Source organism: Camelina sativa, chromosome 12, assembly GCF_000633955.1.
Source record: "Camelina sativa cultivar DH55 chromosome 12, Cs, whole genome shotgun sequence".
Classification (NCBI taxonomy): Eukaryota; Viridiplantae; Streptophyta; class Magnoliopsida; order Brassicales; family Brassicaceae; genus Camelina; species Camelina sativa.
Genome location: NC_025696.1, coordinates 7557246 through 7571920, shown reverse-complemented (window position 1 = coordinate 7571920; position 14675 = coordinate 7557246). Strand labels below are relative to the sequence as shown.

Genomic DNA, 14675 nt, shown 5'->3' with positions numbered 1-14675 from the left:
CTGAATCACTCTTGAGACCAAAGAAGCTGAAAGTCCCTAACCGTTTCTTTCATAAATCTAAACTCAGACTGCGGGTAGCTGTTCTGATTTAGAATCATGACAAGTAGGATAGGAGCACATAAGTTACATATTATCAAACAGTTTTAACATGGATCGTCCTTTCAAGGGGAAATGTAGTCTGAAAAGCTGAAACAAGAACATAATCATCTTAGGGCTAACATATTTCTTCATTACAACTGTTTGTAGCAAGTATAAGCAACAGCCACAGAAGCAGCAGCGCAGACAACAGCAAGGGCTGCATATGTATCTTCTCGCTCCCAGCTCTCTAGCCATGTTGGTATTCCACAAACCTTACGTGTTGAAGATCCTTTCTCACTATTAATTCTAAAGAATGTCTTTTCTGCAACTTTTCTTCCCGGTGTAAGCTTCTCATTCTTGTTTCCACTTTCAAGTTGATTATCTTCTGATGTTTGTTCCAGAGACAACAACATCAAACTTGTGTCGTCTTGGCAACATGAAGAGCTGTTCCCATTTTGCTGACAACAACCGTTAGGTTCTGCAGCTCGCGACTGGCAACACGAAACATCGGCGCTGTGACTTGATGATTCCTGAGACACTTCTTCATTTCTCTGTATCGTATGGACTGCACCATTTAGCTGAAACCGCCCTTCTTGTGTTTTCTTCTGATCTTCTTCTGATAGACCCATCTCACCCCTAAAAAAATCAGACAACGGTAATGTGTTACTGTCTCTACCAATCACCAAGTTATATGGAAACTGCGAGAAAGCCAGCAGGCCAAGAAACTCTGTACTTACCTCCATAGCCGGTCTACAATCTCGCCTTTGTTCATGTGCTGCTCCAAAAGAATAGGTACATCTTCTGGCGTCACATACCCATACCTAGACACAAGAATGATTCTATCATCAAGTCAAAATCAGGGTGTTGATTGATTTGGACATTGCAGAGAATTTCCATTTATGATCCACATCTTAACTTTTAAGATACATACTAAAAGAAAACTCAAATGCAGTCTTGATCTCCTTTTGAAAAATTATTATAAAACCACATGAAAGAAAGAAGTATGTCGCATCAAACCAATCAATAAATATGTATTTCGTTACGCACCAGTGTCCTGTGACTTCCCTGTTGATGTTTGATCTGTAGATGATAACATTCCCAGCGTATTTGTGACCACCAATGTGAGAACATGGGCTAACAGACACTTTACCTTGAAGACCATGAAACTCAAGTTCTTCTCTGAATCTACTAACCAGCGACGGCCCACAAACCCCACATCGCCGGTCTCGGGATCCATGGGAACATACAAAGACATATGAGCCTTTTAGCAATTCAGGATTTCCAGGCAGCCATTCACCATCCTTCACAAGCACCTCTTCCACAAACGTTTCCACATCAAAATGAGTCAACCTTCTGCATTTTAGTTTAACTGAAACTGTCAAAAACAAGTCCAGACTGTTGAAAAAACGAGAGCAAAGAAATCTCCAACTAGCACAGCAGGACTTGAACCCTTACCTGTATCTTATCATATCAGGAAAGATAAGTACATCACCATTGGATGTCTCTGTTCCATCATGTCCCTCACATATTGTGAGTCGAGTCTACATAGCAATGGACCAAAAAGGAAAAAAAACGTGAGCCACAGACGCTTAAAAGATCATAAGATGCTAGACTGTAAGGCCTAATCATAAAACTATCCAATGATAAACAAGCAATTAACATCCATTAGAGACACCATCTCCACTTAAATTCAAAACTGACATAACTAACACATGAAGTAAGAGTAAAACCAGTAACTGCACATTACAGCTCCAAAAAAAACGTAGCTGCGTGCTCTTAATGATCCCATCTTGAATTCAGCAAACAAGTTATTATGTTGTTATCTATAGAATCTTGCTAGAAATAGACACTTTTACCTTATTTGACCCAAACACATACTTTAAGTAAAGCCAAAACAACATAGAGCTAGTGCTTTTTGCCCATTAGGGAGAGTTCAAACTTAATCATAAAGCCATGGATCAAACTTAATCAATCAGACCTAAATCCATGAGAAATTAAGAATCAAGCAATAAACTTGATTCAAGTCAACAACAGCAAACAAGCTGAATCAATCCGATGAAGATGGAATTAGAAAATAAAGCAGATTAGGAAACCTCACCTCTTTCTTCATACTACCCTTTCTAGCAGATACAGCGGCAGAGAGTAACCTAGGCAATCGATCGAACTCAGCAGCCTCGATCCTAGCGGGCCAAACAGATGGCTTTTTGTAGCACAAGAAGACATGCCTCTCGTAAAACTGTACAGTCCCAGCGAGTTGCTCCGATCGGAAATCAGGACGAGCGAATCCGAAATCAGCGTCGTTGATGCTCTCTCCACCGACTCCACCGAGTAAGCTATCGCTCTGAAAACTGCCGGAGCGAGAAGTGGGTTCGCCGAGAAAGGTGTCGAGATAGTCAGATACAGTGACCGGAGACGACGCCGTTGATGGATGATTGCTGGTAAATGATAAAGGGTCGTCTCTATCTCTTCCACTTCCCATTTTAAAAAAACTACGACACGACCGAAGTTGGAAACTTTTATAGATCGAAACTGAGAAAACTATGCAAGGGAGAGAGAAGAAGAAGAAGAAGAAGAAGTGAAAGTTTCAGTGCCTTTCCACTGAGAGGTGTCTCTCAAAGTATATTCCGTTACTCTAACTCCGGTTTAGTTCTTAACCGATATTCTATTTTGCAATCGGACCGGTACTTTTCTCTTTGTTCGTTCAAACACTACTTTTCGAATCAAACCGTTTAAGGTAGAAGAGGAGTTCTTACATTTGTGCTTAGATTGTTTAGCTTTTTTGTTGTGTAGTTAGTAAATAACTGGTTAAGCGTGGACAAGTGTTGCACTTGCACGACAATCTATTTAGAATGTAACAATAGCATTTACATCCTTTTGTAACGTATTTTTTTGTGTGGTCCAAAAAGGGAATGTAAAAGAAGAGCACAGATTCTTGTCTTTAGATTTTGGTTCTGTAATAACAAATTATCTTCTATATCAAATATTACTCTTGCATTTCTTAGATTGTATTTCCCTAACATATCTGCAAAATATAAGAAGGAGTAATAATGACTTATTCTGGGTAGATTTGCAGATATGTTAAGAGATAGAGACCAAGGTTAACATGATCAGCATAAGATCCTTCTGCAATATTCAAATATATACTAATCGAAAGGGATATCAAGATAAATATATTATTCATTTATTACCATTGGCCTCCTATAAACCAGAAGAAAGAAACTAAAGAAAAGCTTTAACAATATCTTTAAAAGAGTAGCCTCACAAATCAACGACAATCCAAGGAGGCTTTTATGTTAAATGCTATAGCTATAGACATACAAGCAACCTATCCTTTGGCTATGCAGCTTCTTCCTCTTGTCTCTAACGAAAGTAAAAGTTTTGGACTCCAACAACAAAATATTACATCAACAGATTTAACTTACACATTTGCCAGATGACTACTAGGCATTAGGCAAACAGTATCTGTGAGAGAAAGCGAGAGATGTAGAAAGAGACTCAATATGTGCGATATGATCAGCAAGGAGTTTAGGCTTTCACCTCCTCACCACCACCAGACCCTCCTGCTTTCTCCTTATCTGCATCTTCTTCTTTCTTCTCCTCCTCCTCCTCATCTTCCTCATCTTCCTCCTCTTCCTCATCCTCGTCTGCTAATTTGGCGAGCTCCTCTTGGATAATCATCTTTATAGATGACTTTCTTGGGGTGAGATCTTCTTTGAACTCCTTAGCTGAAAGATGGGCGAAACAATGTGTTTTACTTTACATAAATAACCAGAAAATCACTGAAGAAATAAACGACTTGTTCATACCAAGTTCTTTGAGGATGTCCGTGAACGTAGCCTGCATAAGAACAACAATGCTCTTGTTAAGTTATCTAGGTAAACAAGATGATTCACAGTTTGATAGATATTGCACAACAAACTTCAAATCAGCAGAATCCGATTTTGTTTTATTCCACCAAAATCCAAGTAGTTAAGTGTATCGGATATTAAAGGTTGAAAATTACTCACCGTAGTAAAGTCCACTCTTTTCAAGATCTCTACGATTGCATTTTTCAGCACTTTATCAGAAGGCTTTTCTTTCCCTTTTCCAGCTCTTTTTGCTTTTGCATAGACATAAACACAGATAAACATAGTATCAGAAAACATTCGTGGCTGCAATATTGGGTAGCTTCTGCAAATGAACTCGTCAAGGAATAAGATTCTCCAATGCATCGGACAAACCCTACACTCAACATGTGCTTTATTTTACCTAAGCGAGCATCTAATTGGAAGATAAAGAACAAGATAATGACCAAACCTGGCTTCTCTTTTGATGCAGACTTTGAAGGAGCCGGGGAGGCCTTGGTAAGTTTTTCAGACTTCTTCCTCTTAGAGGACAGCTTTGCACTTGTATCACTGTCATCATCAGTCTTCTTTCGCTTTGCTGATGATCGCTTCTGTGTAACTTTCTCTGGTGGGCTGGATTTTGCCGCGACTGCCACTTTCTTGTTTCTGGCTCTCCCTGCTGATTCTTTCTTCCCAGCTGACAATCTAGAGCCACGTTTCTTCTTTGTAGTTTCTTCTTCAGAATGCTCCTCAGATTCATCTTTCTCCTCGCTTTCAGAAGGCTGAGGCGCCTCATCCTCAGATTTATCAGGAATGCCATTTTCATTGTCGTCCTCTTTATTCTCTTCTTCTGCCTTCTCCTGTTTTTCTTTTTCTTCTTCCTCTTTCTCCTCTTCAGATTCCTCATCAGAATGAGCTGCACTCTTTTTGTCACCCTTTGTTGCCTCTACAGACTTTCTTCGGCTCTGCAAGGAAGAGCAGATAATATAATCGGATTTAAGTAATTAATTGGCAAGAGGCATGGACCTATGATGGACTGTTGCACATAAGCTAACATTGAGGAACACAATCTCTTCAGAGAAATAACACGAATAATGAATCAAATGAGTCACGAGTTCTAAGCTACGCATTGATACCTTTGCTGATCGTTTGGAGGATGAACTCCCAGCTGCAGGTGAACTTTGTTTGGGAGTTCTCTTGCGCTTTGCCCCCTTACTTGACTGTTTCAAGAGAATGTAAGATTCCAATAACAAATAAAACAAACAATGTTTATAACACCAAATTACCTTCTCTTTATCAGAAACAGATATGTCGCTTGTCGCATGAGGTTTCTCCAAAAAGTCAAACAGTTTTGTGATAGCTTCCTGTGTTGAAAACACATGCAACAATAAGTAGCCGTATTTTATAAAATGGGGGAAATGAATTAGCTTAAACTTCGTGCAACCAGAAATGGCTGATCAAGCAGCTCAAATGATGTCATCTATTTACACAGGAAGAAAAATGAATCTCAAGAACAACTTAGAAATTAATAACCATAATGACCTTCTTTGTTGTAGTCTTGGTAACATGTATGTCCAACACATCACAAAACTCCCACAGTTTTTCTTTGATGCATTTTTCAAGCTTTTCTTGTACTTTCTCTTTTGCCTTCTTCTGCAAATAACAAAGACTCCCACAATTTTATACGAAGCAAAGGCATACGTAAAACAATCTTTAAGTGTGACGTTACACACCTCATTTCCATGCCAAACGAAACCAGAGAACCCCAATATGTTAGTCCTGATCTGAGCAGCCTGTTAAAGCAACAAGAGTAAGACATACAAACATAATTAGCAGACTAGCTGCTAAGATAAAAGCTGCAACACCCGAGTCGAAACCACTGGTTAAAACTACAAGAGTATGCCCATAACTAAAAATTTCAGAACTATAACTATTAAAGCAACAGAATGTGAAAGGGTCCACAGAGACGCTCACCTTGCCTCTCCTCCCACCAAATAGAATTCCGTGCAGCACCTTCAAAGTTTCATCAGCCTTCTTCCTCGCTATCTTGTTAGCAACTACAGAGAAACAATATTTAAGTTATCTATTTAATTTCAACTGCAAAATAGATGAAAAATGGAACAATAAAGGTATCTTATATGTTGGTCATGATTATTAGATTTTGGTTTCCAAAAAAAGTCTTGCTTCTACCCAGCTGTAATTGCTAAATGCCAAGAGAAACATTTGGATGAAAATTCACATAACCAGAACAGAATAGTATATAGATCAATCAACACAGACTATTTAAACGCAATTTCACAAATGGTAGTACCCAGCACTTAAATTTCCAGCAATAAATGAAGGTTTAGGCCATGCCAAACATTAGGAAATAATTAGGGCTCAAACTGAAACTCGGAAAGCTAACAGAAAATTCAGTAAAAGGTTAATTAGAACATGAACATACCATTGGGAATATCTTTGAGATATGCACCTCGCCCCTGTAATATCCAAAAGATACTCAACTCAGTAATATCAAAAAGATATCTAGCAATGAAGTTCTACACAACTGAGGAAAGTATTGGCAAACCTTTTCAATAAAGAATTCTTTTGAAGAGTCTCTATCAATCAATGCAACAAGCCTTTCAACAGATTTCCGCTCACGCACAGGGCGATTGGAGAAAGGAGTTATAGGCTCCACTTCCTTTTTTTCTTCCTTATTTTTTGTCTTCTCACGAACCTTTTCAGCAGAACTCTTTCCTTTCCCCCGCTTTTTAGAAGCCTTGCTCTCTTCTTTTTCATCATCACCACTCTCTGCTTTTTCATCTTCCTTATCATCATTTCTCTCCTCTTTCTCATCTTCCTCTGCATGTTTGCTCTCCACTTTTTCATTGTCGTTCTCATCCTCACTCCCTTCTTTTTCATCTTCAACCTTTGCCTCATCCACCTCAGCCTTTTCAGCCTCAACTTCCTCTTTTTTATCTTCTTCCTTCTCTTTTCCTTCTTCAACCAACTCCTCCTCCTTCTGCTCCTCAACATTCTCCACTTCTTTCTTTTCATCCACATTATCCACTTTTTCAACAGTATCTGTCGCTTTGTCTTCATCTGCCAGCTTCTCTTCCTCTTTGATGTCTTCTGTATTCTCATCTTTCGTTCCATTTGACTTTTCACCTTCATGTTTTATGACCTCCTCTGATTCTTTCCCAGCTTTCTTGTGGTCTGCTTCAGTACCACCCGTCTCTTTGACGTCTTGCTTTTCATCATCTTTGGCATTGGTATCGTCTTTAGATTCCACATCCTTCATTACAGTATCTTCCACTGAAACACCATCATCAGTTTGCTCCTTCTTTCCATCTGCATCTTCGTCCATGTTGGTAGCCTCTTCTTGTCCCTCATCTTTTGTGACCTTAACACCTTCGTCCACTTTTTCAGTCACAGCATTGTCTCCATTGCTCTTAACCTCTGACTCTTTACCTTCTGTCTCAGCTTTTTCATCATCTTTCTTCATCTCAGCATCTATCTCCATTTTCTTTGGTTCAGAGATACCCTCATCTTTGGTAAGTTCTTGTGTCTGCTTACCTCCAGCATTCACCTCCTCCTTTTTCCCAGCCATAGCCTCTGTTGGCTTCTCAAGAGAACACGTCTTGTTTGCTGTTGGTTCAACGGTTGCCTTTGTTTCTTCCCCCATTTGCAAAAACAGTTCAGTCGATCCTTCCACCAAAAACACTTCTTCTTGTAATCTAAGGCTGTGCATGAAAAAATAAGTTCAGAGGATTATATATTTGCAACAAGCAGAAATTAATTGTTCGCTATAAACAAACTCAACATCTGCAGAATCAAATCCAGACTCAAGGAGTAGCAAAAAAGGAATTCAAATCTCATAAAAACGCATTGACTTCACAATAACGTACAAATTTTAATTACAAATTGAAATATATGCAACAACAAAACCCTAATTCCACGAAAACAAAATCCAGAAGTTGGCTGGTCAATAATAAGAGAAATTTAATCAAGATCTCATTCGTGATCCATATTTATCTCTTATTCCCACTTTAGATCTGACAATTGAAGAACTAAATGCAAATTTTGATTGGAGAATTCCAGATTATATAAAGAGTTTGAAAATCTAGCAAGTCATTAAAGAAACCAAATCTCAAATCTCAAAGGTTCATGATTTATCCTCACTTCAATTCAATTACATTCTGAAGAAGCAAAGATCCAGATGAATAAATGAAACCAATAAAAAAAACAGGCTTTAACTATGAGAACCCTCCTAAGCTTTACACCACACAGATTCAGACAAAACACAAACCCATCTTCATCACTTGAATCTCTCGAAATTTTTTTTTTAAGTCAATCAGCGTCAAAATCATGCATTTTTCCGACAACTTAATAGCAACAGACAGTAAAAAGACAACAAATTCTCATAACATCGAAATTGGCAGACAAACGAAGCGCAGGAGAAACCCTAACTTCTCATCGCAAACTAAACAAAACACAAAGAACAACATCACCAAACAACAAAAAGAACATGCGAATTCAACACCAAGGCTATAATAAACACATAGAAAAGCTCACAAAGATCTCAGTAAGAGTTGATGAACAGGGATCCTAAAGCAGAAGACTTTGGAATCTCACCTCAGTATCACAAAGCCTCCTCGCCTTGGCACTGAGTTTGGGAAACAGAAGAAAATTTTTTTTTAGCTTTTTGTTTTTTTCTTTTCTATGAGAGAGATAAAATGTTACAAAGGGGATTCAGACTCAAAGGCTCTTTTTAAATACAATTAAATGCCACGTCAGATTTGAGATGAATCACCGTGGTTCAATCTATGAGACCTCCTCAACGGTCCAGATTTTATGTTTGACACTAGTACTAGAGCTTTTGGTCCGGGTCCGAACCAGGTACCGAGCCAAGACCTTCCTTTTTTTTGGTCAAACTGCCTAAAACCTTCCTTGAGAGTTTATATGTGTGAAGATTTTTTGCCAAAAAAAAATTATTTATACATATCTAAGGATATTTTACCAAATAATGTTAAAAAAAAAGAAGATATTTTACCAAATATAAAATGCATCTTAGGATTTCAAATAGGAGTTTTCTAGGCCCAAAAAAAATAGATTACAATGTTTTTTTTACTTTTTAACTAAATTACTAATTTTAATTTTAAAATAACAAATGGATGAATTGGTTAATTTTTCTATGATATAATGGTTTAATAAATAAAATTATCATAAAATATGTAATAATTGGGATAATGGTTTTAAATTACTGAATTTTTTTACTTTCATCTAATATGTAAACGAAGTTGATATGATTGACCAAAAGGTTAAAATAAAACATTTTTGTTGAATAGTGTTACTTTTTCTTGAGATAAATTAGTGAATACGCATAATGAATATTTTTGAAATGTTCTCATCTTTAAGTATGTTTGATTTAAAGAATTCTAAATTGGGTAAACAATTATAATGTGGATAAAAATAAGTACGATAAATAGCTGATAAAACATTGACACGTAGTAATTGGGATAACGATTTTAAATTATTAAATTTTCTTACTTTTTTAATTTGGAAACAAAGTTGATAGATTGAACAATGATTAAGACAAACCTTTTTTGTTGAACGGTATTACTTTTTTCTTATGAAAAATTTAATGAATACGTCAAAAAAAATATTTTTGAAATTCTCTCATGTATGTTTGATTTAACGAATGCTAAATTAGGTAAATGATTTAAAATAGATTGATTTAAGTATGGTGATTTGTAACTATTTTAGTGGTATTTATAAGAATTGCCCATTATTATATACGAGAATTTGATTCAATTTTCCGTGATAAAATGATCGTTGGTTTAATAAAAAAAAAAATTGTTTTCCTTAGCCATAATTAATGATTTAAAGGAATGTGGTACTTTGTCTCTAACAAAAGTATGACTCTAGATATGAAACAAATGAATGACAATTTACATCTAACTAGGATCGGATCCGCGCTACAGCGCGGGAAATATTCACGAATACGTGCAACCCATAACGGATTACAATATGTTAAATTCGTATTTGAGTATAGTGCAGCCAGTGGATTATGGCTCTATTCTTTTTCCAATCGCGGCGATTCATTTGACGATTCAAAAAATAACATGATTTCCACACCACTTTCACATATAACGGTCACTGGTGTTGTTACGAAACAGTCGCCAAAGCTTTAAAGACCATTTAATTTGTCGCTGATTTTTTTAGCAATTTCTGTGTTGCTGATTTCTTTAATAAAATATTTCAATGGAGTCGCTAGATTTACTATCAGAGATATTACAGGAAAATAATTATAAAGGAGAGAGATTGATTTTCAGTTACTCAACACTGTCGCAGTGACTGGATAAAAGAATACGGCCTATATATTTTTACATTAAGTTTGGATAAAACAATAGAATCAAAAAAGTAAATGGTAATAGAATGAGCTTTGATACAATAAAATAAATAATAAAAAAGAGAAAATTTTTAATATTATCATGAATTCAAATAATATATAAAAATATTAATTAAGAGTAAATGGTATTATTAATGTTTCAAAATAAGAACATGAAAATATTGTGTAAGTAATTAAGTTTGGGGATTTTTTTTTAAATGATGAATATCAAGTAACGATCAATTAAGTTGCCAAAATGAAATTATGTAGTTAAAGAAATACTGTTTGTAATTGAATTAACATTGTGTAATTCCTCTGTGTAACATAAAAATATTAGTTTTAATTAAAAATAGTTTTGTATTAAAATTTTATTTGGAAAATAATGAATCCTACATTTTTCAGTATGGCGTAAAGGTTTATCCTATATATATGTTTACATGTTGTATTCCTTGTTTGAATATTTAATTTTTGTTAAAATATTATGGTTAGATTTTTATTTTTATTTATATCTGCTTCTCTTCTTAGGGGGTGGTATTGGATTCTGATTTATGAAGATTTTTTCTTAGGGGGTGGTATTGGATTCTGATTTATGAAGATTTTTGAAGAGTTTTTCAAAATCATTAAAAGTGAATAAGTGAAAGATTATTAAAGATTACTATAGAGTTTTGTTGATTAATTTTCTAAAATCTTGTAAAGTCTTCCAAACAATCCCTGTATTTTTGTGATATTTTCCATGACTTTATTTTGTAAAGAAAGTGTCTAAAATCATGAACCAATAACATAATAATTGAACTCATTAACAATTCTAGATTCTTTTGTTTTAATTGAATAACACAAAACTTTTAATGACTTTATAAAAGTCTGAATCCAACAACCCAAATTTGTTAAGATTTTAAATGATTTTACAAATCACAAACTAATAACACTAAACTTTAAGAGAGTTTAACAAAATCTTGATCTAATAACAACAAATTCTACATAACATTTAAAATCTTTAAAACTCTATCCAAATCTCAAACCAATAACCCCCATTTAGTGTTTTATTGAAACTTTCTCATTCTTTTCCATGTTAATTTCCTTGTCCATAGTTTGTGATTCACTTTTGTTGAATAGTGTTACTTTTTCTTGAGATAAATTAGTGAATACGCATATTGAATATTTTTGAAATGTTCGCATCTTTAAGTATGTTTGATTTAAAGAATTCTAAATTGGGTAAACAATTATAATGTGGATAAAAATAAGTACGATAAATAGTCGATAAAACATTGACACGTAGTAATTGGGATAACGATTTTAAATTATTAAATTTTCTTACTTTTTTTTAATTTGGAAACAAAATTGATAGATTGACCAATGATTAAGACAAACCTTTTTTGTTGAACGGTATTACTTTTTTCTTATGAAAAATTAATGAATACGTCAAAAAAATTATTTTTGAAATTCTCTCATGTATGTTTGATTTAACGAATGCTAAATTAGGTAAATGATTTAAAATAGATTGATTTAAGTATGGTGATTTGTAACTATTTTAGTGGTATTTATAAGAATTGCTCATTATTATATACGAGAATTTGATTCAATTTTCCGTGATAAAATGATCGTTGGTTTAATAAAAAAAAAAATTGTTTTCCTTAGCCATAATTAATGATTTAAAGGAATGTGGTACTTTATCTCTAACAAAAGTATGACTCTAGATATGAAACAAATGAATGACAATTTACATCTAACTAGGATCGGATCCGCGCTACAGCGCGGGAAATATTCACGAATACGTGCAACCCATAACGGATTACAATATGTTAAATTCGTATTTGAGTATAGTGCAGCCAGTGGATTATGGCTCTATTCTTTTTCCAATCGCGGCGATTCATTTGACGATTCAAAAAATAACATGATTTCCACACCACTTTCACATATAACGGTCACTGGTGTTGTTACGAAACAGTCGCCAAAGCTTTAAAGACCATTTAATTTGTCGCTGATTTTTTTAGCAATTTCTGTGTTGCTGATTTCTTTAATAAAATATTTCAATGGAGTCGCTAGATTTACTATCAGAGATATTACAGGAAAATAATTATAAAGGAGAGAGATTGATTTTCAGTTACTCAACACTGTCGCAGTGACTGGATAAAAGAATACGGCCTATATATTTTTACATTAAGTTTGGATAAAACAATAGAATCAAAAAAGTAAATGGTAATAGAATGAGCTTTGATACAATAAAATAAATAATAAAAAAGAGAAAATTTTTAATATTATCATGAATTCAAATAATATATAAAAATATTAATTAAGAGTAAATGGTATTATTAATGTTTCAAAATAAGAACATGAAAATATTGTGTAAGTAATTAAGTTTGGGGATTTTTTTTTAAATGATGAATATCAAGTAACGATCAATTAAGTTGCCAAAATGAAATTATGTAGTTAAAGAAATACTGTTTGTAATTGAATTAACATTGTGTAATTCCTCTGTGTAACATAAAAATATTAGTTTTAATTAAAAATAGTTTTGTATTAAAATTTTATTTGGAAAATAATGAATCCTACATTTTTCAGTATGGCGTAAAGGTTTATCCTATATATATGTTTACATGTTGTATTCCTTGTTTGAATATTTAATTTTTGTTAAAATATTATGGTTAGATTTTTATTTTTATTTATATCTGCTTCTCTTCTTAGGGGGTGGTATTGGATTCTGATTTATGAAGATTTTTTCTTAGGGGGTGGTATTGGATTCTGATTTATGAAGATTTTTGAAGAGTTTTTCAAAATCATTAAAAGTGAATAAGTGAAAGATTATTAAAGATTACTATAGAGTTTTGTTGATTAATTTTCTAAAATCTTGTAAAGTCTTCCAAACAATCCCTGTATTTTTGTGATATTTTCCATGACTTTATTTTGTAAAGAAAGTGTCTAAAATCATGAACCAATAACATAATAATTGAACTCATTAACAATTCTAGATTCTTTTGTTTTAATTGAATAACACAAAACTTTTAATGACTTTATAAAAGTCTGAATCCAACAACCCAAATTTGTTAAGATTTTAAATGATTTTACAAATCACAAACTAATAACACTAAACTTTAAGAGAGTTTAACAAAATCTTGATCTAATAACAACAAATTCTACATAACATTTAAAATCTTTAAAACTCTATCCAAATCTCAAACCAATAACCCCCATTTAGTGTTTTATTGAAACTTTCTCATTCTTTTCCATGTTAATTTCCTTGTCCATAGTTTGTGATTCACTTTTGTTGAATAGTGTTACTTTTTCTTGAGATAAATTAGTGAATACGCATATTGAATATTTTTGAAATGTTCGCATCTTTAAGTATGTTTGATTTAAAGAATTCTAAATTGGGTAAACAATTATAATGTGGATAAAAATAAGTACGATAAATAGTCGATAAAACATTGACACGTAGTAATTGGGATAACGATTTTAAATTATTAAATTTTCTTACTTTTTTTTAATTTGGAAACAAAATTGATAGATTGACCAATGATTAAGACAAACCTTTTTTGTTGAACGGTATTACTTTTTTCTTATGAAAAATTAATGAATACGTCAAAAAAATTATTTTTGAAATTCTCTCATGTATGTTTGATTTAACGAATGCTAAATTAGGTAAATGATTTAAAATAGATTGATTTAAGTATGGTGATTTGTAACTATTTTAGTGGTATTTATAAGAATTGCTCATTATTATATACGAGAATTTGATTCAATTTTCCGTGATAAAATGATCGTTGGTTTAATAAAAAAAAAAATTGTTTTCCTTAGCCATAATTAATGATTTAAAGGAATGTGGTACTTTATCTCTAACAAAAGTATGACTCTAGATATGAAACAAATGAATGACAATTTACATCTAATAAATTAGATATCTACATAAAATTTTATGTAACTAGAAATGCTACTTCTTAATGATGGCAACAAACAAAATGCTACAGTACTTAATTGTCAAATTACTTTCTGCGCAAATCTCTAAATTGTGGTAACGGGTTAATCACCTAGTGGTAGTATTTATAACTCACTTTTATGTGTTTTTGACAAATCTAGAATTATAAATAATGAAATTATGATTGAAAAACGGGCAACAGTTGTCCTTGTCTGCTTGAGGACCACGCAGCTTAATGACCATCGCGGACAATATGATAGGCAGCTTTTGTCCGTAGGGGATCTAGAGAAGTAGATATGCCTCAATGTGGAGGATTATGACTTAATTCAATCAGGATAACTCAATCATGGAACTTAACTTACACTACGATTAATTATGATTCATGAATACACACACTAAAATTTCATTCAAAATGGTTAATGAATACACACTACGATTTCACTCAAAATGGTTAATGAATACACACACACTACGATTTCACATACACTCAATC

The 14675-nt window shown here is 33.5% G+C and overlaps 2 protein-coding genes across 3 annotated transcripts in view; both read right to left on the bottom strand.

Moving 5' to 3' along the window:
• Window positions 1-2681, bottom strand: part of LOC104730732 — a 4242-nt gene extending 1561 nt beyond the window's left edge. Inside the window, exons 1-5 of one of the 2 annotated variants that reach the window (XM_019233345.1) lie at window positions 2177-2681; window positions 1534-1619; window positions 1126-1431; window positions 816-899; window positions 308-714 (exon numbers count right to left, since the gene is read on the bottom strand). In XM_019233345.1, the coding sequence (XP_019088890.1) occupies window positions 308-714; window positions 816-899; window positions 1126-1431; window positions 1534-1619; window positions 2177-2557 (1264 nt within the window). In that variant the 5' untranslated portion in view covers window positions 2558-2681. Of the gene's footprint in view, window positions 1-111; window positions 715-815; window positions 900-1125; window positions 1432-1533; window positions 1620-2176 lie in introns of those variants that run through there. The other variant, XM_010449937.2, reaches the window with a different exon arrangement.
• On the bottom strand, window positions 3282-8624 carry LOC104730731 (glutamic acid-rich protein-like). Its single transcript, XM_010449936.1, has 12 exons — window positions 8517-8624; window positions 6469-7624; window positions 6346-6379; window positions 5877-5959; window positions 5636-5695; window positions 5445-5555; window positions 5189-5266; window positions 5039-5122; window positions 4375-4867; window positions 4086-4177; window positions 3885-3915; window positions 3282-3803 (listed from the first exon to the last, which is right to left on the bottom strand). Exons 2-12 carry the CDS (start codon window positions 7564-7566, stop codon window positions 3604-3606), a joined length of 2364 nt encoding a protein of 787 aa, XP_010448238.1. The 5' UTR covers window positions 7567-7624; window positions 8517-8624; the 3' UTR covers window positions 3282-3603.